Source organism: Amia ocellicauda, chromosome 6, assembly GCF_036373705.1.
Source record: "Amia ocellicauda isolate fAmiCal2 chromosome 6, fAmiCal2.hap1, whole genome shotgun sequence".
Lineage (NCBI taxonomy): Eukaryota > Metazoa > Chordata > Actinopteri > Amiiformes > Amiidae > Amia > Amia ocellicauda.
In genome coordinates this window covers 14,725,780-14,751,414 of record NC_089855.1, presented here as the reverse complement: position 1 = coordinate 14,751,414, position 25,635 = coordinate 14,725,780, and the positions used below count along the sequence as shown (strand labels likewise).

General features: G+C 38.3%; 2 protein-coding genes across 2 annotated transcripts in view; one reads left to right on the top strand and one right to left on the bottom strand.

Annotated features, from left to right (window-relative positions):
* Positions 1-25,635, bottom strand: part of cmss1 (cms1 ribosomal small subunit homolog) — a 103,014-nt gene that overhangs the window by 30,282 nt on the left and 47,097 nt on the right. The window lies entirely within an intron of this gene.
* Positions 1-25,635, top strand: part of filip1l (filamin A interacting protein 1-like) — an 86,580-nt gene that overhangs the window by 15,162 nt on the left and 45,783 nt on the right. The window contains exons 2-4 of the mRNA XM_066706227.1: positions 20,757-21,063; positions 21,901-22,074; positions 22,946-23,124. Coding sequence (XP_066562324.1) covers positions 20,767-21,063; positions 21,901-22,074; positions 22,946-23,124 — 650 coding nt within the window. The 5' untranslated portion in view covers positions 20,757-20,766. The remainder of the gene's footprint in view (positions 1-20,756; positions 21,064-21,900; positions 22,075-22,945; positions 23,125-25,635) is intronic.

The window sequence follows — 25,635 nt, the reverse complement described above, 5'->3', positions numbered from 1 at the left end:
AAACACGGCGAGTTGAGTTGATGCCAAAGAGCTCGATTTTGGTCTCATCTGACCACAACACTTTCACCCAGTTCTCCTCTGAAACATTCAGATGTTCATTGGCAAACTTCAGACGGGCCTGTACAAGTGCTTTCTTGAGCAGGGGGACCTTGCGGGCGCAGCAGGATTTCAGTCCTTCACGGCGTAGTGTGTTACCAATTGTAATTGTATCCCTTTAAGAGAGTGCTCCTAATCTCAGCTCGTTACCTGTATAAAAGACACCTGGGAGCCAGAAATCTTGCTGATTGATAGGGGATCAAAAACTTATTTCCCTCATTAACATGCAAATCAATGTATAACTTTTTTGAAATGCGTTTTTATGGATTTTGTTGTTGTTATTCTGTCTCTCACTGTTAAAATACACCTACCATTACAATTATAGACTGATCATTTCTTTGTCAGTGGGCAAACGTACAAGATCAGCAGGGGATCAAATACTTTTTTCCCTCACTGTAAATATTATGTATATCTTCCCAGGCAGCTCCTCCAAGCAGGGCTAATAATGGGCTCAGGGTGACTAAGCTCTAAACTGTCCCACAGATAAAGGCCATGTTTTGTCTTTGGGATTGAATGTCCTCTTTATCCCTTAGGAACACAGCATGATATATATGTCACATACAGAGGCCTGATAAATTAGCATTACATTTTTTTTCAAGCCTGATAAATGTTTGTGACATATGTCACCCTGGGTTATTTACAATACATGATGCTTTACTGTGCATTTGTACGTTTTACAGAAAATAAAATAGGTTTTAATACTTTAATTTAAAATGTAAGCTATGTATCCACAGTGCACAGTAACTTAGTACCTTGGTTTTAGTTCTCATTAAATTCGCTACGTTCCTTTGGGAAGGAGTGAATCAGTGGTAAAAACATGTTAATAAACAGACTACCTAGCCTCCAAATGATATGTATTATTGACTCCTAGAGATGAAAGCGGAAATACACCGATCAGCCATAACATTATGATCTCTGACAGGTGAAGTGAATAACACTGATAATCTCGTGATCATGGCACCTGTCAGTGGGTGGGATATATTAGGCAGCAAGTGAACATTTTGTCCTCAAAGTTGATGTGTTAGAAGCAGGAAAAATGGGTAAGTGTAAGGATCTGAGTGACTTTGACAAGGGCCAAATTGTGATGGCTAGATGACTGGGTCAGAGCATCTCCAAAACTGCTGATCTTGTGGGGTGTTCCCGGTCTGCAGTGGTCAGTACCTATCAAAAGTGGTCCAAGGAAGGAAAAGCGGTGAACCAGCGACAGGGTCATGGGCGGCCAAGACTCACTGATAAACGTGGGGAGTGAAGGCTGGCCCGTGTGGTCCGATCCAACAGATGAGCTACTGTAGCTCAAATTGCTGAAAAAGTTAATGCTGGTTCTGATAAAAAGGTTTCAGAACACACAGTGCATCGCAGTTTGTTGCGTATGGGGCTGCGTTGCGTATGGGTGCCCATGCTGACCCCTGTCCACTGCCGAAAGCGCCTACAATGGGCACATGAGCATCAGAACTGGACCACGGAGCAATGGAAGAAGGTGGCCTGGTCTGATGAATCACAAGTTCAAGGTGTTGACTTGGCCTCCAAATTCCCCAGATCTCAATCCAATCGAGCATCTGTGGGATGCGCTGGCCAAACAAGTCCGATCCTTGGAGACCCCACCTTGGACTTTAAGGATCTGCTGCTAACGTCTTGGTTCCAGACACCACAGCACACCTTCAGAGGTCTAGTGGAGTCCATGCCTCGACGGGTCAGGGCTGTTTTGGAACCTACACAATATTAGGCAGGTGGTCATAATGTTATGGCTGATCGGTGTACATTCCTCTTGGTGAAAGGACACCACTATTCGATTCTTTAGAGTCAAAGTTCAAATATAATTATCAATGTAGACGCCCTACATTGAGCTTAAGCAGTATTTTATAATAATGTTAAGCTAAAGACATGTCAATACATTTCACTTCACAATGAGACATGCATGCATGATTCCTCACTAAAAGGGAATCTAACATCTGTCTGTCCAAAATAATCATTAAAGTCAGAGTTTGATTTTTTTTTTCCCACACAAACAATACATATACATATAAAACAAATCCTCACAGGGTCTTTTTGGACACTTTAGTCTGGTCATTTTCAACAAAGAAAGACATAGCCTATTTCACATAACGTTATATCATTACATATTTCCATCAGGCCATGACCAATTCATGATTCGTTAGATTTATACATTATTTTGATTTGCAAACATTAAAAACAATATACTAAGCTTGCCAAACATAAACATGCAAGTACACTGTATGTGTTTAAAAATACTTTTCTTTCACCAAACATTCTTTCAGTCTCACAAGCTCCTGCAGATCGTTCCAATTTCAGAAATTACAGATGCAGTGTTATGCAGTGTCTTACTTCATTCCTATGGAATTCCTAAATTAGTTTTATGTTGCTTCAAGTTCAGTCTAAAGAAAAAAAAAACGATTTGGGATTTGTTTTTCATCTGAAAGCTACTCTGGTTGCAATGGCTGCATTTTGTGAAGTATTATTACACATAATGTCTTCTTGTAAAGTTGACAATGATAGCTAAAGTCCTCTGCAGTTGTCATGGCATTATGACATGGTTTATAAACAATGCATTCCATGTGGAAACAGGATGATCCAACACTGCTCTCATTTCACAGTTGTTACACAGCAATAATAATAATATAGGGCACTTCTGATATTTATAACAGTTGTTAACAGCAGAATTAAAATGTATGTGTTGATATAAACTGCAGTTTACATAACAAACAGCATGAATTTAATATAATAAACATTACAGGTAAGTGCAGTGAGTTGCGAAACAATAAGCATTAAAAAAGTCAGTACGTTTTATAGCAAGATCTAAGACTATATGCTTTCTGTGAAACAAGAATCTTTCCTGTAAATCTTAGAAAAATAAATAAACCCAAAACTCAATTCTAAATCCACATTTGATTGTTTCCATTATCCTTACTCTACAGTGCATTTATGTGGAGTAAATATCCTGGGAGACCATACTGTAAACAGCATGAATGGAATTGGAATTGGCTTCTTTTGAACTAGCATCATGTTTTTAAAAATGTTCAGCAAATGACATAATTTTCCATAACAAATTACATCATTTTCAGTATATTAAGATACAAACTTCTCATTTTACACTGATCCTTCTCAATAAACAAAAGGTGCTCACCATCATTCACTGAAAAATAGATTTGTTGTTTTTGTGTCTTTTGGATTTGTTTCTGCTAACAAAGATCTGTAGTTGGTATGAACAAGTTGCATCTTATAGCTGTTCGGTCCTGAAAACCAAACATGTAAACGATGCCATTCTCCAGAGTTATCTAATCCACTGGAAACTAAACCCAAAGAAAAGCAACCCCTCATGTCTCATGAGTTGCTGTTGTGAGGCACATAAAGAAGTTAGCACTGCCAATCCCTTACAGATGCTCATGACAGTTTGATGCCACCATTGAAACTAAAGAGGCTACAGTCAGCAGGTGGCCCAGGCAGCCTAAAGTTATTAAGCTGGTTGTGAACTCAGAATAGATGTTTTAAAGGACAAAACAGTCAGGAATCCCTTATGCAAGGTATTTTATAGACCATCTAGAGTTCCTTCACAAAATGAAAGAGACTTTCAGAATGCAATGTTTAAACAATTAATGCCACAATGGATACTAAAAAAGGACAAAAAATAAAATACCTGAATTAAAATGGTAATTAGCCTAAGGCACCCTAGACAAAGCATTTCGACTTTCTACAGCTGGCTTTCAGAAACCTCTCTTTAAATATCATCCTTCCAGAAAACAGATGGTTCATTTCATACCATTTACATAATGCTGCTTCCGGACACTGTAAAGCATGAATTTGGAATGACACAGCCTGTTGCGTAGAAACAGATCAATCTTAATTATATCACTCAGATAAAGAAGACATTCATGTTATTATTTAGATGCTTGTTTCTTTCCAAATGGTTCAAGCTGTAGTTCAAACTGAATGTTTTAATCCTTTAATCCCATAAAAGGAACATACTTTACATACCGTACTTGAGGAAATGTTGCAATAAAAATACTTTGAAAGAAAAAAATGACCTTAAAGCAAGCTTAACACAATCATGTTTTATTATTATTATTATTATAATAACTAACAACTGTTTATCAACATGAAATGGAGCAGAATGCAGTAATACAGTACTGAACTTTTTGAAAAAAGTGGAGACAACCTAAAAATAAACAATAAGAAAAGTATTAGAGTGTTTCAGCTTAGCTCTTATAAAAAAAAGTCAAATAACAACTACACAAATCTATTTTATTGTCATTGTTTAGTTATTTTTTTTTATATAAAAAGTTCAGATATTAACAGGGGATTGTTTACATTTTCTTTATCTCACCTGTTTTGTATACATTATTTTTAATGTTTAACATTTTCTGCAGAATTCAACATATGGATCACAGAAAACAATGGCACTGCACTCATTATTTTATATCACACATCACATACTTTCATTTTAGAGTAACAGATACTTTACAGTAATACAAAAGTTAAAGACAAAAACAATTACATAACAAGACTTCACAAAAGTGTCAAATTATGAAGAAATTCCTTTGATTAAACAAAAAAGCTCCTTCACTTTACCATAATGAAAGACTAGAGGTCATTTTCTTTTTAACTGCCGGAGTAGAAGTGTAAGCAGCTATCAGATCTGGCACTGAAAAGCCAGTGTTTAGGGCTGAGGTAAGCGTTATCAATCCAGGCAGCAGGAACAAATAAAAGGATGGCAGCACTTCACTGTATGACTCACATTTTAGACATTAAAGTCAACTTCCCAGTATTGAGATAAACCACAGGTAAACTGTGTGTTATGCCCTGCTGTCAGATTCCCTCTGTTCTTGCAGCATCAATCATGTCGACAGCCCTGATGCAAGCCAGTAGGAATGTCTGCTTTAACTAGAGAGCAGGGGAGGCTCCTTGTGCAAACACAGCCGGCAGGCAGGAAGACACCTGCATCCTCACCTTTCAACCCCTATTTAGTAGCCGCTCCTTGTCCATAAAAAGGAAACACTTTATGATAACGGTTAGCAAGTCAAATCCAATTAAATACATAAAGTACCCTGACTTCCTATTAAAACACTCAATACATGTGATCCACATTGAATCACGAGAAACTGCATAGGAATAGACACCTACACTGAGGAAAACTAAAAAAGACATGCAATGTGTGGAGTTACTCTTTAAAAAACGATTACTAACTTTTAACTGGATACTTCTCTCACAATGATACACCTTGTAACAACACTGTCGAAAAAGTAAAAGAGAAGAAAATGATTTTGCAAGGAGCATGTTGCGAGAATCGGAAAGAAAAGTGTTACAGATATAGTGCAATGTGAAAGTGACCCGAGATAGTATTTGTAACAGCTGAATGAGTGCATTACACTTAATCCTAAAATCCCAAGTTGTCACAACTGATCTCAACTAACAAGATAATAAGAAAGAAATTATGCAATTGTAAATGTTTCATCATGATTATAAGCATAGGTTGTTAAATAATAATAAAGTTTAAGTGTTTCCATAGCAATTTCCACCCTTATCTTAGTGTGTCTGAGCTATTGGTGGATGTTTTTGCAAAATAATCACTTTAATTGCTGCTCATCAGGCAAGGTCAAAGGTCAGTAGTTCCTACAAGTGTTACAACAACATTTTACGACATGAACTCCGAAAGCACTGCCTCAAGGCGGCCTGGCCTTTTGAGCACCATAAATCAACCCCCAGAACAACGCTGTACTTTCCATAATTTGAGAGCATACTGTAGCATCACCAGAGGACACGATAATGGGTTTCAAAGTGAGAGGATTATCTTAAGCAGCACTCAACATTATCAGCTTCAGCAGTCACCGACTTGCTCTCCCAAAACCATAACTTGGGAGAAACTTGACTTCTGATACACAGCCAACATACATAAATATTAAGCCAAGAGACTGACAGACCTGTAGTAGATAGTTGCTTTCGACAGCTGACAGGCCTTTGGGCAGTTAAATCCCTGAGCTGCCCCTTCAGAAGTCATAAACTACTTTACATTAAATAAAAAAAAGTGCCATAACCACAAAGTCACTATCACAGAAGCAGCTGCAGATGGAAGGAACAGGACTGCTATGGTGATTAAGAAATGGGATGGCTCACAACAGGCAATTGGCTTATAGTGCAATAGCATCATATTTAGCTTATGAAAATGGTTTGGATTAAACATGCCCATGCTCAACGAGGCTAGAGCTAATCAGCCTGGATGAGGACATTTTCTGGTATCATGAAGACATCAGAGGGAGAAGTAAAATATAGTCTTTCACAACTGAAGATGGGATAATGCAGGTATATCCTCAGACTATAAATACAACAGAACAAAGACCCCATGTACAGGCCCTCAAAGCACCCTCATTTACTACTGATAGGGAGCTGTTTGAATGCTGAGAGGTAAAGGAGTCCTGTTAAAGCTGGCTGGAGTGGGAACAGTGGGGGTCTTGGGGGCAGGATGACTCCTCTTGTTGAGTACACAGTGAGAAATCAGCAGAGAACAGTAGAATTTCACAAGTTTCCAGGGTTCACTGAAGAGCAATCCAGAACACATGAGCTAATGCAGACAAACTGGTGCCTGTTCGGGCTTCTCTGTTATTATCTATCAAAAAATGAGGGTTCAATTTCTATAAATAAAAGCTGTGCGGCTTGTTCATTTTGGCTCTAAAACACAAGTGGGTGGGGGGTGCAGTGGTCAAGCAGAAAGAATGGCTCGTGTCATGAAGATATTTTGTAAATGTTTATTAGAGTGATGGTCCTCTAATATAGTCTAACATGATACAGATATGTGTTTTTTGTGTGTTGTTTTTAGTTAAACTTTAGATCTTGAACTTGATGGAAAGCCTCTTGTGTTCAGTTCAGATGCTTTAGCCGGGAGAGTGCACATACCTATAAGTTTACTGAACTTACTTAAAAAAAGGTTGCATGCCCTAGACAGGCTACAGTATCATATAGAATCGCAGAGATATGAAAAATTAGCCTACACAGGGCAGCTAATATGCCAAACCTCAGAGCAGCAGCAGCTGTACGGCAAACAATTTGAGACACAAAGAGAAAGGGAGTGCAATTAAATCAATGAGGCATTAATACAGATTCCCCTTAATCTTCAAAGCGACAAACCATTTTAATTTATAAACCGACCCTACTGTATGTGTATATGTAAACCTCAACTCTTGCGAACATGACTCTTGCAGAGCTTATAAAACTGCTTAAAGACTGGTAGTCCTAGTATACCAAAAACCAATAAGAAAAATAAAAATACAAAATCTGAATCATTCCAGATCACATCAGCCAAACTGTGGGGTAGTAAAATTCCACTTTATTAAAGCAGTTCATTGGATACAAACACAACTTCAACCAACTTCTTCAATTTTGCTATTTAGAGATTTCTCTTGCTGTGAAAATTATACTGTAGCGATCTGGGACTGGGGGGGTGCATGTGCATGTATATATGTGTGTTTGGGGGTCTGTGTGTTGGGGGGATGGGGCGGTTAATACGGTGCGTGTGTGCTTGGATGTTCACATGTGTGGTGCGTGTGCGTGCTGGTTAGTGTAGTGGGATAGTTCCCAGGGTTGACCCCGCGTGGGAACACGGGAGGCACCGTGATTGGAGGAGCTAGTCATGGGGCCAGAGGGCATAAATAGGGATGCGCAGTTCCTGTGCAGAGTAGGTGTGTAGAGTTCAGTAGTAGAGTGAGTCCAGAGCGTGAGAGGGTAGCGTGTTCGAGGGGTGTCGTTCCAGCCTGAAGTACACTGTGCACAGTAAAGTTCCTGTTGTTCGTGTTGAACCCTGCGTCCTCTCCGTTATTCCTGCAACAACTCTAACAACGAAGGCAAACAAAAAGGCCCACACCATTGCAGTAGTTTTTAATGTGACCAATGCCAAAGAGCTAAAGTAAGTTGGAAACAAAGTCTCTTTCCTAGAAATATGTCTAAAAATAAGATGATAAATTATATTACACCTTATTTTCTGTCCATAATCACCCTACCCAAAGATCAATCAGTAGGGAAGAAGTCAGTCAGATGGTTGCATACTAGGTTTAACATTTCATAAACTAAACAGAAAACAAAAAACATGCATCAGAATGTGCATTATGGAACAAAAATGATATCTAACAACAAAATTCTCATTTAGATGCAGTAAAATGTAAATATGTACTTTGTAAATCTGTTAATACAAAGTTTTTACGAATCAGAGATCAATATTCTGCAATTCCCTTTGTTAAATGTTTTTCTTAAGCACATATTCTTTGTCAGATTTCAAAATTAGCTTTTATTGAAAGTTAACTAGGTAGCTAGAAGTAAACCTCCCTCCAACCTTGTGTTTTATTATGAACATAAAATTTAATTAGTTTCTTTTTTTCTACGAAAGTGGTTAAATGTTCCATACATTCCTATTGCTATTTTAAAATAAGAAAATAGTTTCCCCTCAAATATTCCTGTGTAGTGGAAGCTTTGAGTTGCTTAGAGGTTTGTTTTTATCTAAGTTGAGACACCTATTTATAAAAGTAATCATCAAAGCAGTAAAATATTTTTTCCCCAAAAGCATGAATTAGTGAAATCTGATTGTTTTATTTGAATTTGCAGATTTGTTTTCATCTAATAAGTCCTTTGCTGACATTTTGCATTATTCAAGATATGTTTGGGTTCTTTAATGATCAATGCTGAGTTTTTAAAATCAATCAAACTAACCATACAAATCCAGCCAGTTAAGTTCACACAGAGCAATTAGGCTGGTGTGCTCCCTTTTCTGCCACTTATTTTGTATAACTTTGTCAACAATCCCATTATGAAATGTTTTAAATCGGCTTCTGAAAGTATTAGTACCTTCTAGTCCTTCTAAGGTAAAATAAAAAAGCATATACTCAACAGATGCTTCTCAGTTGTTTCCTCAGGCACCACGTAACTAAGCCATTACTTGATGGAGCCAAGTCATGAAAGCAGCCTGACCTTTGCAAAGATTAGAAATGATATGGCTCTGTTTATTATTTCTCAGCAAGCAGCCATTTAATTCAGTTTTTTTATTGTAAATGTAACAATAAAAGTAGCAGCCTTGTTGCCGATTAAATCCACAGAGCAACTGTTTGAAATAAAAGTGACGTCAGATAATACATTTATTAAAATGATTAGATAATACCCCTCTTTTAGTAGACTTAATAAACTGAAGGAGGTCTGCTAAATCCCCCAGACTATTGCCTATAAATAGTCAAAAGGTCTTTATTGTCCGAGAGCAGCCATTAAAGTCAGTGCTCACTCAGTGCTGTTTTGCACAACTGGATTTGCCATTTGATCATAATTTCGCTTTCAATCCAGTCCAAGTATATAATACAATGATCGCAGAGTGTTGATAAACACAGTGCTGGAAAAAGTAAAGAACATATTATTGTTTTTCAATTAACTAATCCCTTACAATTCAACAAACATTTAAAGCATCAGTGGAGATCAGTCTTAAATCCAGATCTCCAGATAATGCAACTCTTTCTCTTTCGCATCAATTGTTTTATGGAGAATGAAATCACCTGCTGCTAGGTTTTCAACTAATTTGCATTTAAATGCCTTCAGGAATTATCTTGAATTGTAATTTATTTTCCTGAGGAAAGGAAATATAAAGATTATAACCTGTTATTGTACATGCATCAGAGTTTGTATATCCATAAGTTCATGAATGTAAAGCACAGTATAGACCTATGAACATTCTCTTTGGCAACTATGTAATTGATTCAGAGGAAAGGGCAAGCAGGTAGAAGACAGAGCACCACCATGTGTACACCACCAGTTCCCAATGATATAAACAGTCACACAGGAGAAATACACATTTACTTGAAATTAAAGGAGTTCAGAGGCGTACTGCAAAGAACAGAGAAATACAAATAAATAATATTCTCAAAATCAAAAGGGATTTAAAAAAGAAAAATAAGAGTTAACCATGAAGAGATATAACTGAGCTTCAGTACACTGAAGATGCAGGCACAAGCCATTTATAGGCATTGCTAATTGGCCATAGTAAGAGCCAAAGAAAAGACAGTCATAAGATGTATGATTAAAGAAATTCTCATTGGGTGCCAAGATATTAACATCAAAATGTTTTTTTTCTTTTAATATTCACATTTTAAACTAGACAGGTGCACTTAGGTGACTAATCTTACTTAAAACAACGTTAAAAGCTGCAGTCATTTTGTACTACTTCAATTGTGGAATCCATTCTTGAAACAAAACTTTCCATTGCAAATTCACCCTCTAAGCAAGCTTTTGCACGCAACTCTGTTCATTCTGCTTAAAAGACTTCAAAAAGAAGATCACTTGAGTTAAAGGCTATAGATTCTCGTGACTGCAAATTATATTTCCCATCAAGCATCAGCTTGTCTAAGCATTCAGTGAAATAACATCGTTTGCTTTTTCATTAAAAAAAGTAAATTAGATAATCAAGAAACTTCAGTGCCAAGTGTTCTTTGTTGAAAAAAAATAGATATACACCGATCAGCCATAACATTATGACCACCTGCCTAATATTGTGTAGGTCCCCCTTTTTGCCACCAAAACAGCCCTGTCCTGTCGAGGCATGGACTCCACTAGACCTCTGAAGGTGTGCTGTGGTATCTGGCACCAAGACGTTAGCAGCAGATCCTTAAAGTCCAAGGTGGGGTCTCCAAGGATCGGACTTGTTTGGCCAGCGCATCCCACAGATGCTCGATTGGATCGAGATCTGGGGAATTTGGAGGCCAAGTCAACACCTTGAACTCGTGATTCATCAGACCAGGACACCTTCTTCCATTGCTCCGTGGTCCAGTTCTGATGCTCATGTGCCCATTGTAGGCGCTTTCGGCAGTGGACAGGGGTCAGCATGGGCACCCTGACTGGTCTGCGGCTACGCAGCCCCATACGCAACAAACTGTGATCCACTGTGTGTTCTGACACCTTTCTATCAGAACCAGTATTCACTTTTTCAGCAATTTGAGCTACAGTAGCTCGTCTGTTGGATCGGACCACACCGGCCAGCCTTCGCTCCCCACGTGCATCAATGAGCCTTGGCCGCCCATGACCCTGTCGCCGGTTCACCGCTTTTCCTTCCTTGGACCACTTTTGATACCACTTTTTGGGAACACCCCAAAAGAGCTGCAGTTTTGGAGATTCTCTGACCCAGTCGTCTAGCCATCACAATTTGGCCCTTGTCAAAGTCGCTAAGATCCTTACGCTTGCCCATTTTTCCTGCTTCTAACACATCAACTATGATGACAAAATGTTCACTGGCTGCCTAATATATCCCACCCACTGACAGGTGCCATGATAATGAGATTATCAGTGTTATTCACTTCACCTGTCAGTGGTCATAATGTTATGGCTGATATGTGTATAGTAAAACTGAAAATAAAACATCTATGTATTGTCCTTACAATGCCCTAATTCTCAATATTCACCATCCTGTGTAAACTACACAGTATAAGGCATACATACTCTACTACAAAATAAATCTCAAATTTAAATAGATAACAGTAAATCAAAGCGACAATTGATAATTGCACTGCTAAAACTGACAGCACAACACAATAGCATGGTTAAACAATTAATGGAAAAGTAGCACTAGTCTATTCAAATATCTTTCATATAAATAGTGATATCTTATTATCAAGACAAGATAATTTAGTTTAATTGAGTTCTAATCTTGTAACTTTAGGTTTTGCATTTGGAAACATTGGAGAGAGTTTTGCTTTGAAAATCAAGCTCATTCAATACACCTAAATGTTCACTGAGAATCCTGATGAGCCATACACACAAACAGTCACACTAGTATAGTGATGGTTTCTTGATTTTGTATGCCAATTTAATCCTTTGAGGGATTTGGCCAAATGAAGAGAAAAAGGATTGAAGTGTCTTATTGGTCATTGCAAACACCTGACCTGAATGCCATTGAAATGTTATTGCTAAAACTGAAGGAAGCTGTGACTGCCAGGCAACCTATCAAAACAATTGTAACATCCCAAGCAACAAACACAATAAAGGACACAATAAAGTAATTTTGGGAATGCTACAATTCAGTTTTACAGGGCATTTCAATACTGAAGATGTTTGAATTAGTCCTACTGCCATGGATCTCTAGAATGTCAACCGTCAAACACGTCCATCTTACCTAACAGCAGAATGAGATGGCAAGGCTACCCTAAACCATCACTGAGAAATCAGATCTAATTTTAAGAATGAATGATGATTGGGATTTCAAACAGAACATTGTTGGAATAAAGCATTACCCTTCTCTCGCACATAAAAGTTCATGTAGCCTCAGCAGTCTCTCTTCATCCTACTAGCCAAATTAAAGAAAGTCTCCTGGCAAAAGTCCTCTTGGAAGCTGGGCACAGAGTGCAGTTCTGTTTATTCTGTCATCACTGAAATTAGAAGACATAGAACCACTTTTCCAGCTTGGACACTGTGCGATTCTTGAGAAAGGTTTCCGCTTTAGCACCCCGCCTTTAACTGTCATCGCCATTGGTGACTTGGGGGAGAACTTGGCAGGCTTCTGACTAACTTGAGGGCAGGAGAACCGGCTTGCCCTGAAGTGGAAAAGGCTGAAGTGACAATTATATCAAACCTAAAACAAATGAGAACTCACAAAAAATAAAAAATACACTCATCTTCCTGCCTCCCCTATAACAGCCTGTTATTGAATCCACACTCTGCTGGACACTTTCAGTTGCCAGAAAAGGCCCCACTCAAGAAGTTTACAAGAAAATCAAATTGCAGCTTGTGTACATGTAAGTGCATCACTAGGTTTTCAGAGTTTAACTACGGAAAAAACAAACTCATTTTGAGAAACAAACAAATAAATATTTGCCACACCTAACTCTTTAGGGATACTAGAAACAAATGCTCTACTCAGTTTTTCCATAGCTGCTGTGGCAGATGCATGAAATTGGTAAATTTTCCAATTATGACCCTTCTACTAAATCTATACTTTTCATCAAACTGTTTGTCCTAAAGGCAAACAAATCACAAATTACTTGTTTGGTTCTTGAAAACCCCTGTTTCTTCAGAATTTAATCTCATTTTTGTTGTAAAAAGCAGATGTTGGAAGATAAAACAGGCCGAGCCTTGCAAAAAAAAAAAAAAAAAAAAAAAAAAAAAAAAAAAAAAGGATCTACTTTGTAACAGTAAAATGTCAATCACCTCCTGAACATTAAAGACTGGGAATTTCCTTCCTCTTTTTTGAAAGGCATGATTTATTATATTTTTAGCAAATCAATCATCTGTTTAAGATTGTTACCTTTAAGGTTATGGCTTGCATTGGATAGGGCATGCTTCTTTAATGGAATTGTGCAAACCTTAAGTGACACTTCATTAGAAGAGGCCCAAGCCAAAGGGAGCTACCACACTCAGTTTTAAGTCACAAAGAAAATACATAAATGTCAAAGCTGAAATTTTCAAAAAGGCTCAAAATCTAAAAAGGTGTCTGTATTGCAATTTGGATTTAATTTGCCTTTTAAAGCATCCCACAGGGAGAAAAGTACATTTCCTGACTGGTTAACTGTACCTTCTTGGCTCTTACATCTCCCAGAGCACACCGGGTGATGACATCATACTGCATTAGCACGGCCCAAGGGATAAGAATGACTGATAGTCGTTGCTCTAAGCGTGTTGCACTTTCAATCAAAAAGAAACATGTATTGCTTTTAATGTCACACTCACACTTATTTTCTTCTGAATCTCCATGCTATTTCTGAAATAGTTGTCTGTTTAGATAACATGTGGGTTTTCATTAACACAGCTGTTTACTGCACATACAACTGGGATGTTTCCAGATGGAAAATCTCATGACAAGCCTGTCCGTGACTTTGATCCAGTGAGATCTCTGACCACCAAGATATCAGATTTTTTAAAAGATACCACTGACACAGTCTTAAACAGCTGTTGTGAAGATATCTTGCATGCATCTGTGTATGTAAATAGTTATCCATACAAAAGGTAACATACTCAAAAAACAAATGGAACTATTATTAACTATTAGGTCACATATTGGCAAATGCTACACTATCCTATTATAACACACAGGCATGAGAACTGTCTGTACTTGCCTGCACAGTCAACAATAGTTTTGTCATCTTGAACAGTATTTCTTAAGAAATGAGTAGTATCCCAAGGTAGCAAGAGTACTAATCATGGGTTGGGTTTTTAGGGGGTGTAAATGAATATATGAGAGCATACAAGGATTTGTGCATTTAATAATACCACTTCACATGATTTGCTTGGAGGTAAAATTTAGAAGGTAGCTCTTTGTTTTGGATCAGGCCATGCTAAAATATTTACAAATGTATGATCAATACAGTGCCTTTAATTAGTCTACACCCCCTTTCAAAGTTTTCATCTTTTGTTTTATCTACACATCCTACTCAACAACTTGCAATTGGAAAACATTCTAGAAATGTGTGGAAAATGTACTTAAACAGCTTGGTTGGATAATGTCCTATTGTAATAGACATTCTAAATTAGCTCAGGTGTAAGCAAACAGCTTCAAAATCACACACCAAGTTAAGTGGCTTCCACCTGCGTTAAATTGTAGTGATTCACATGATTTCAGGATTAATTCAGAAGGTCCTGTATGTTCCCTCTGCTGGATCATGCATTTCAAGCAAAGAATCAAAAAAAGACCACTAAGGAGCTTTCAAAAGAACTCCAGGACAGTTGTTGAAAGGCACAGATATACATAATTGCCTTGAATATCCCTTGGAGGACGGTTAACACAATTATTAAGAAGTGGGAGGTGTATGGAACAACCAAGACCCTGCCTAAATGAGGCCAGCCCTCCGAATTGGAAGATGGAGCAAGAAGGAGACTAATCAGAGAGGCTACCAAGAGGCCAATGGCAACTTTGCAAGAGCTACAGGCTTTTGTAGCCAAGACCAGTCAAAGTGTACATACTCCACAAATCTGGCCTGTATGGTAGGGTGGCAAGCAGGGGCGTCGTTGTCAAGCCACCAAGAAGGCAGTAAAAACTCAAGAAAGACCAAACAAACACTCAGGAGATTCTGTAGCCATGTGTCAAAAAGTTTAGTCTATTCTATCACATAACTATATGGATTTTTTTGGTCTATATGCAAAGCTTTATGTTCGGTGCAAGCCCAACACAGCACATCATCCAAAGAACACAATCCCTATTGTGAAACATGGTGGTGGAAGCATCGTGTTTCTCATCGGCAGGGACTGGGGCACTTGTCTGGATAGAAGGGGAAATGAATGGAGCAAAGTATAGAAACGTCCTTGAGGAAAACCTGCTGCCCTCTGTGAGAAAGCTGGAACTGGGAAGGTTGTTCACCTCCAGCTAACGACCTGAAGCACACAGCCAAAACTACACTGGAGTGGCTAAGGAACAAAAAGGTAAATGTCCTTGAGTGGCCCAGTCGGAGCCCAGACCTAAATCCAATAGAAGATTTGTGGCATGACTTGAAGATTGCTGTCCATCAATGCTCCCCAAGAAACTTGACAGAGCTTGAACAGTTTTGTAAAGAAGAATGTTCAAATATTGCCCAATCTGGGTGTGATAAGTTGGCAGAGACCTTTCCCAACAGACTCACAGCTGTAATTGCTGCCAAAGGTGCTTCCATCGAGTATTAACTCAGGGGGATATAGACTTTTCCAATTATGATATTTCAGTTTTGTATTTTTAATATGTATTTTTTCCAAATATGTTTCCCCTTAACAGTGTGGAGTATGGTGTGTAGATAAGTGAAAAAAATCCTCATTTAAATGCATGAAACTTTGAGACATTGACACAACAAAATGTGGAAAAAGGTTCAAGAGGAGTAGACTTTCAATAGCACTGTATATATTTACCAATCTTTTAGTAATGTTTCTGATGTAATGAGTTGTCCAGGATTTATTTACCATTGTTTGTTCCTGTGTTTCTCAGAGACCAAAGTGGAAGACTAAAAACCACTATATATTATTATTAGATGCGGCATAATACAGCTATGTAAGTTTTTTTGTTTATACCTCATATGGTCACTAATTAAGCCCTACAGTTTTTGCAGATTTTTTTATTGCATTTTGGCCAAGTGCAAAAAGAAATGCCTTCACTCAGATAAAAATGTGCAAATAGAGAAAACATGAAAGCACACAATGTACTACTGTAAAGAGATATTGATGTTTTCTAACTTTAAATATGAAGTGTTAGAGAATGGATTGGATTACATTGTTAAAGCCAGATCTGTGAAGACTGGGCAGTAGCAGGAACTTCAACCTTTCTGTGACTTTAATGCATTTCATGGATAACTATCAAGCTGTACAATGGCCCACTGTAACAGTCTGAATATTTGTAGTCAAAACATTTATTTCTTTACCTAAGTCAATCCATACACCATTAGTATGGTGACAAAAAAAGAAACAGACAAAGATAATACAGCAAATTAGTAGACAATCCATGTTTGTCAGCCATGGTAAATGCAGAATCGGTTCACAGATCATTTTAAAAAGGAAGGATGCAGAGAAAAACTGGGATTGGGCATAAACTGTGTTGGCAGACTGTTTAATCTTCACAACTGAACTTCCAGTTCTAAAATTGTAACCAAAGACGGGCTGTAAAAACAATATGATATATAGGGCATTTCTAAGCTAGAAAAAATAAAACATCATTCTTACATAAAAAAAATACATCTACAATGCAAAAACATTGGTTGTTATTCTAGTCATAAAGCTTGGAAGTGGTGAGCTGACAGTGCAGAGAAGTGGTCATACGTCATTGCTTTCTACAAATACTTGGAAGTGGCTCCTTACAAAGCTAGACACTATGTTTTGCTTTGGGTTTTCTATACATTTATTTTTGGCTTTGAAATCTTTGTCAACTGAAAGCCAGTCCCACTATGATGTGGCCAATTTGTTTACATCGGAAACGGACATTCAACCTATAAAGTTTTAATTGCAGAGTTTCCAAGTGAACTACCGGTCTATTCGTGGCCAATCAAAAGACGTCAAGCATGATATACATGCTGATGTGAGTGGGTGAATGGAGATATCGACACGCATGACTAACGCATTGTTTAGACTTGTCAGCCACCATACCCCCTCCCCGGGCTACAATTCGTCTGCACTCCCCCCCACCCCACCCCTCATTGAAGATTCTGATTTGGACAACGTGAAAAGTCAGGCAGATATATTTTGGGGGAGGGCAAGTAAAATTTCAAGGTACCTGCCCTGCTTGGCAACCATAATTAAAACATTGTGTCAGACCCTGATAATACAGGTAAATAATAATAGTGTATTATTTATTTGGATGCATTTAATTCAGTTTACAAAATATTTTACGGCAAGCCTTTACCTACTTGGTCAGGTGGGAGGAAGGTGGAAGCAGAATTCCTTATTACTTCACATGCTTTCCCACCATTTCTCCCACTGTGAAACTAGGAATAATGTGCAAATGTTTACGAAGTGCCTGCCTGAATTTCTTAACTGTTCTGCACCTCTGCAGATGAGCCTTAAAAAGCATGGATGTGAAGAATCAGACTGTGAAAAAACTGAAACAAAGTGGGTCAGAAATAGAACAACCTCCAAGAGGAATCGCTTCCAGATGCGTTATAATACTGCCCTTGAGAAACAGAAACACACACTTCCCTTCTCACTTCTGAAGTCTTTTAAAACTTCTTCGGTTCAGTCCTGATTAATGCACAAGCATGATAGCATTTCCCTTTTTGGGCCTTCTGCCTCAGGCCACCCTTGGTTTGCTGTAGAAGCCTCCTCAAATCTCCCCATGGCCTGTGACATAAAAACATAAGAAATTTACAAATAAGAGGAGGCCATTCGACCCATCGTGCTCGTTTGGTGTTCATTAATAACTAAGTGATCCAAGGATACTATCCAGTATATTTTTAAATGTTCCCAAATTTTCAGCTTCTACCACATCGCTGGGTAGTTTATTCCAGATTGTGACGACTCTCTGTGTGAAGAAGTGTCTCCTGTTTTCTGTCTTGAATGCCTTGAAGCACAATTTCCATTTGTGTCCCCGGGTCCGTGTGTCCCTGCTGATGTGGAAAAGCTCCTCTGGTTTGATGTGGTTGATGCCTTTCATGATTTTGAAGACTTGAATCAAGTCCCCACGTAGTCTCCTCTGTTCCAGGGTGAAAAGGTTCAGTTCCTCAGTCTCTCAGTAGGACATTCCCTTCAGACCTGGAATAAGTCTGGTTGCTCTCCTCTGAACTGCCTCTAGAGCAGCGATATCGGTCTTGAAGTGTGGAGCCCAGAACTGTCCACAGTATCCAGATGAGCTCTAACTAGTGCATTGTACAGTCTGAACATTACTGCCCTTGTTTTAAATTCTACACTTTTGTGACTATTCAACAATTAGGAAAAGTAAATCGAGCAGGGGATCCAAAGCTTCTTCCTGACTTCATTTGCAAACCAGCCTGTAAAGTACTCAATACACTCTCAATCCCTGGCTCAGAAACTGGGTTATCTGCCCCCACTTTATTGTGAGGGCCACTGACGAGTCACTTCACTGCAGACCAGATTCACCAATGATTTTGGAAAAGTATCTTAATCACCAAATGCTCTGCACAAGAGATGCTACTCAGTAATAATTCAAATGAAGTGGCTATCAATCAGGAAAATACCTATTATAAAACTATGAGGGAAAGAAAAACAAACTAACAAACATGCAAATAAATAAATAATAATATGAATAACTATTGTGCATGATGTGCGGTCAAGGAATGCATGTCACGCATGGCTGGTTGGAAAATGTAACCGTAATACTACAAGAATACTTATGGTAATATATCCTACTGACTACCTCGGAGTGATCAATGGAGAGACATTTATCACATGCTTTATATCGAGGGGACATCAGTAAACTGAAGACGTCTGAGCTAGTTCCTCTGCAGAGGGGGGCATTAGTTTGTTTGAGCTGTAGGACCATAAGACAAACACAGTGTTCTTTTGTCTAATAAAGGGCCTTAAGGTTATTAGTTGAAGCATTAGTGCCCAAAGACACAGTCAGCATTATCTCATTTCCTCATATGGTTAGTTACGCATCTTTGCGAAGTACGAAAGTAACAGAGGAACTCAGTTAAAAAGACTCTAAAACGACTAACATGTTATTGCATTAGCAACCTGCATAAATAGTCACTGCGCCTGGAGCCCTTTACAAATCTGCAACCGTCTTGGATTTTAGATTACATCATGCTCTAACCATGTTTGCCTTGCCTGTGTACATATACATGTACACCACAATTACTCTCCGTCTCATATAGGTTGGGCACCACATACTCTTACCTTATTACACCCTACCCTTTCTGTAAATGCAAAGGGAAATAAATAGTGGTGGGCGATATGCACATTACATTTCTTAGCAGACGCCCTTATCTTGGGTGACTTACAACTGTTACAATATATCACATTATTTTTACATACAATTACACTTTTATACAGCTGGGGTTTTACTGCAGTAATCTAGGTACAGAACCTTGCTCAATGGTACACTATATATTACAGACCATACATATGTATCATATTTTAGTTTATTTATTATTTGTGCTTCAGATGACATTAAAAACTCTTGTCATTTGAGGATTGGTATTTTAAGGAGTTAATGTACACTTCACTTAACTGGGCATATCACATTATTATTTAAATGTATGGAGTTAAAACAAATCATTTTAGAAGTTTCATGTATTTTAATGGATTCATGTTCCATGGTGAGAGGGATTTTGTACAAAGCAAATCAATAAGAAAACACAAAGTCACTGTCACTGCAAATGTATGACAAGCCAAATTATCATTTAGAGATATCTGTAATTAATTTAAAGATATCTTCAAATATTTAGAGATATCTCTAAATCATTTCAAGATATCTGCAAATATTTCAAGATATCTCTAAATCATTTAAAGATATCTGCAAATTAGAGATATCTTTAAATCATTTCAAGTTATCTCATTTAAAAGTACATTTAGAGATCTCAATTATTTGAAGATATCTCTAAATGATTTGCAGATATCTCTAAATCATTTAAAGATATCTACAAATCATTTAGAGATATCTTCAAATGACTTCCTGCATGTAGCCCAAGTTTATCACTTCCTGTTAACTTGTTCATTCATTTCTATGTAACTGAATAAGGAAACAGGAAGTGATAATCTCAGCCAAAATACAGGAAGTCATTTGAAGATATCTCTAAATGATTTGCAGATATCTCTAAATGAACAGGATGTTATTTGAAGATCTCTAAATTATTTGAAGATATCTCTAAATGAACAGGATGTTATTTGAAGATATCTCTAAATGATTTGCAGATCTCTAAATGATTTAGAGATATCTTCAAATCATTTAGAGATATCTGCAAATCATTTGGAGATATCTTTAAAAAGCACCTTATTTAGATATCTCCAAATCGTTTGCAGATATCTCTAAATCATTTATAGATATCTTGAAATGATTTAGAGATATCTTTAAATATTTGAAGATATCTTTAAATGCATTTAGAGATATCTCTAAATGATAATTTGGCTTGCCATACAAATGTCACTGCAAATCAAATCAACCATTTCCTCCTTCATTTCACGTTCAATTTCTCAATAATAAATCAATCAATCAATCAATCAATCTTAGGATTATTACTGTGTAATGCATCCCAGTCACAGTATGTTACAGTTCTCACCCTCCCTCTATCCCGCAGGTGAACAATCATGCGTTCCCGGAGCAACAGCTTAGAGAACACAGGCAAGACCAGGCGATCCCAGCACCGGGCGCGGTCCAGGCGGCGAAACTCGGAGCGTGAGGACGCGTCCAGCGGGGGGAATGGGAGAGGGAGGAGGGCACAGAGGGAGAGGGAGTCCTCTGACAACACTGGCACAATCCTAAGGAACCACAAGGGGGGAGGCAATCAGAGCCACAGGACTGGGGGGGTGACTTCGGGAAAGGGCAGGGACCTCTCCCGAGATGACTTGCTGTTTTTGCTCAGCATGCTGGAGGGGGAGCTTCAGGTGAGGATGCCAGCTGTGCTCAAGCCTGAAGGACATGTGTTGCTTGACCACACCTACAGGACTGAGCAAGATACTGAACCCAGAAGGTCATGGTTAGACTGAGTGGCCATGACCACACTTTCCTGTAGGCTTCATTAGTAAAAGTAATTGTTGTAGTCAATTGACGTAATGTACACTGACCTCACTCAGTAACTCTTTTGTAGCTCAGTGTTACCCTAAGGCTGTTGTGCCTGTGGGAGGATTATCACTTAAAGCTGCCAGATCTGTTGATGCAAGAATTAAGTTTCATTGCCTCATTCTGAGATGTACAGCTTTTGAACCTTGATGGCAACTCTATTTTACATTCATTTGGCAGATGCAGAGATTTGCTATAAAGAATTCAATGACAAAGCTGCTTAATCAGTTTTCTTAAAGTTGTATGTTTCAAGTACTTTCATATTCCAAAATAGTTATGGAGAAAGGTGTAATAACATCCACAATGTAGTAGACAGAATAGGGTATATAACCATAAAGTAAAAGACAGTATTATATGTAATCCATCATGTAAATACTGGAAATACTGGAGTTCTATCATTTAGCCATACAATTCTACACAGTAGTTACACATATAATAGTATTTTTCACCAAATAAATTAAAGTGCTCAGCCTCAATACTACATGAATTTTGAATTAAACTTAAATATCAATAATCCATTCTATTATGATGCTCAGATGCATTTACAACATTGATGCAGTCAATGTAATCATCTAATCAGACACTGTTTTAAGCCACCAAGTTGCATTGCATTTCTTTAAGAACTCCTGTAAGTGACATTTCTACACATCCATTTTTCTCAGGCTCGTGATGAAGTTATCACCGTCCTGAAAGCAGAGAAGATAGATCTGGCCCTGCTTGAGGCCCAGTATGGCTTTGTGACCCCACAGAAGGTACTACAAGCCCTACAGAGAGATGCCATTCAGGGGAAGGTTACCGAGTGGCAGGAAGACATCTACGAGAAGCCCATGGCTGAGGTAGGAACAGCAAGGCGCCATGATGGAGGAGGATGAGTGGCACAGGGGTCCATAGATTTAACACAATTATTTGTAAATTTAGAAACACTGGAATACATTTAGGTGTGTGTGTGTGTGCATTGCAAGTATTTGAATTTTATGGTTTTGTTTGTTTGTCAAATATATCAGTGTTGTAATTTTTGTTTAATTGTCTTAAAAATCAGTTGTGGTATCACTAACATCCTAGCAATGCCTTCATCTGGCAAAATCCTGAATACGATTATGTAAACTTTGAGAAACCAGTGTTGGGTATCAAAGAACTGGGTGTACAGGGGCAATAAGGCATGCATGGGTTTTCTTATGATTATAAGCTGCTGGGTGGAGCTCTGTTTGGTTAGTGATTACCTTCGTGTCCGTCCTTCACTTTTACCCACAAAAATACTGAAGCATTTTGCTAAACATGCAGCTGGGCGCCAAAAGTAATTTATATAATTCAGCCACTTTACTACCACCAGACAATGTAATGGAATAAAAATATGCACAGGCCTAGTTGTGTAAGAAACACAGAAATATAAAACCCAGGATATATTTATATATACACACACACAAATGGAATTATAATCCATACATTTGAAAAATGAAGGTCAAATGCTTAGCAAAACCTTTTTGGAAGAGATGCACAATTCCACGATGTTGTGAAGATTACAAAAAAAGTATATGAATAAATACAAATTAGATCTGATTTGCACATGCTTGGCTAAAGTGAATGTACTGCTGTTTTGTTGTGTGTTTTTAAGTGGTGCCAGATTGCAGATGCGTGGATAATAATAATAATAGTGCAATGCACATAGACTGAGAGCAGCAGCACTCAGATGTCCCATTGCCCCCCCAGCTGGACAAGGTGGTGGAGAAGCAGAAGGAGACCCATCGACGGATGCTGGAGCAGCTGCTCCTGGCGGAGAAGTCTCACAAAGAGACCATCTACACGCTGGAGGACGAGAAGAAGAAGCATGAGGAGTACATGCAGAAGAGCGACGAGTTCACCAACCTGCTGGAGCAGGAGCGCGAGAGGTAGGAAAGGACCTCCCTAAAGTGTTCAGCGTCATTATGTTCCCCAGGCCGATTGTACGTGTATGGGGTAGAGTTTCTATCCTGTGCAGTCAGTGAGGCCTGACCGCGTGTTCACCGTAATTATGCCAGGCCACAACTGACTTCTGAATTTCCTAAAAATCTCCACTGCACCATCAACAACTCTATGTTCTCTTCTTTGTGGCCACCAGTACCGCAGTGGTTAACTTCACTTTAAAGTAAAAAAATATATATATGTGTATAACACATACGCACAGGGTTAAAGTTTGGAGTTAGGCCATACTGCTCTTATTCATAAGCTGTTTAGAACAAAGATGACCTACAGATCACACAGCGTTTGAGCAATCCATTTAAGTTTCCACTTTCCTGCATTTCTCTTCAATCCCTTCACTGCAGAGAATATAAACAATCTACTGCGTATCGTTTAATGAGTGATATCCTCAAATAAGCCATGTTTTTGTCCTCGGCCAATATTTCTACATTTACTTGGAAATAAAGGGAAATTACCTTAATTTTATAGTTTTCAAGGTTTAGACCAATTTCATGGTTGACTCTCTCATTGAATGTCAAGGGCCAGATGTTTCTATTATTTGTTATGCTTCTGAAAGAACATTACTTTTCAACTTTTGAACATCTGAAAGTCATTCCTTATACGGTGTGCAGTGTTCTCCTTTCTGATCATGGTTTCATTAATGAATAAACACAGAGTGAAATCGTTATGCAAAGGATGAGAAGCTTTTGAGTCAGTTGAGAGCTTAGCTAAACTGGGAGATGAAAGCTTCATAAGGGAGTATCTAGTGTAACAGGGTGCAGGGCAGTGTTAAGGTTTGGGGCTTGGTTTTCAGGGTGCGTAATAATACATAGGATGGGGATACCGACAGATATAAAATAAAACAAATCAAATGGAAAATATCTCCTAGTTCTTGGGTAGAGCTCTAGCTTAACTCAGGTGTTTCCCTTAGCTAATGGTCGCTCAACTAGACTGACTGCGATGTCAACAACAATACGGGAAAGGCAATCTCGAGGTCAATATTCAAGTGGTAGTCATTCTCTGGGAGCAGGTTTCTCATACAAGGGGCGGGTCAGTGGTTCTCGTGGTTCGATCAGCTGTTACACCTGTTTCCCCATACTGTGTCCCTCCTCCCTGGAGTTTGTAGTCCTGCTTCTTCCAGGAGTGGAAGATGTGGGGGGGAATATCACTCCTCTCTCACCCAACTTCAGGTAACTGTTAACTGCGTTACTTGCAATAAGCCATTTTCTCATTCAGCATAACTGATCTTTTTTTAATTTATGATCAGCTCAAACCTTTATAGTGCACAGTGCTTTTTACTTGAAAGAATATGTATGGAAAAACTATTTTTAAAGTCACAGACATGTTTTACTTTGAGGTCCTTACTGCAGCTTTCTTATCTCAAATGTCTTGCCAGGATACTTTAAGTATATCTTGTTTAATTATTATTATACTTCTCACTGCTTCATAAGTGGGTTTTTTTTTTTTTTGGTATTTGAACAACACAAATCCAAACTCGTTACAAAAACAGATGCCACTTTTATACAGATAAACATACTCAGTAAATGTAAAACCTCTTACAGAAGAAGAGTTAAAAAGCAGATGTAGGCTACATATTGGTTTAAAGCTGTTCTGACATAATTTTGTCCCTAGATATTTTAGACGGCTTGGACAGATCTCTGATGTACACAGTATGAAATTGAGATAAGACAACCCTTTGCAATATAGTTTGCAGACTGCACTGTGATCTGACCCGGCAATGTCAGGTTTTCTTAATTTATTGCAAACACTGCACAGACACACTGAGCAGTCACCTTGAACACTTATCAGTATAAGCTCTTTTGATCCCTGAGGGCTGTTCTGAATATGTTGAGGATATATTGTGTTGAATTCTACCATCTCCCTTTGAGGGTCTAATTGCAGGCAAGGTACTTGTCACTGTGAAAATTTACTTAACGTTAAATATGAGAGGGTATGGGGTAATGTTTTTGTTTTGTATGCCAACAGACGTGTTAAAGACACATGTAACCTTTTGGGGCTAGTTCAAGCAGTGCAAATGGTGTGTAGATTTCATTGGCACCCTTTGAAACATGTTCCTAATTTCTTCAGAAATCTTTTCAAATGAAGACACAAATATACATTACTAGACTTAAGTTGTTGAAATGAAATGCCTGTAGTACTAATTAGGATGGCAGTACACAGTTGAAAAGACTGTAGATGTTTCCTTAACAACAAGAGGGAAAAAAAAAAATACTTGGGTGTGAGAAAGTTGTTCTTCCACTCCACAAGGGACTAAGGGTCTAAGGCCTATCTTCTCCCTGTCTGGGGAAAAGTCCACATCAAAAGTCTTGGTTCCAGTCTGTCATGGTTCCTGTTTGTACAGTCCCTTTCCCCCCCAACCACCTGAAATAATGTATCCTGAACATAGACATTAACACACTGTGGTCATATATTTTTTACTTTGGATTAATGGCAAAAATTTT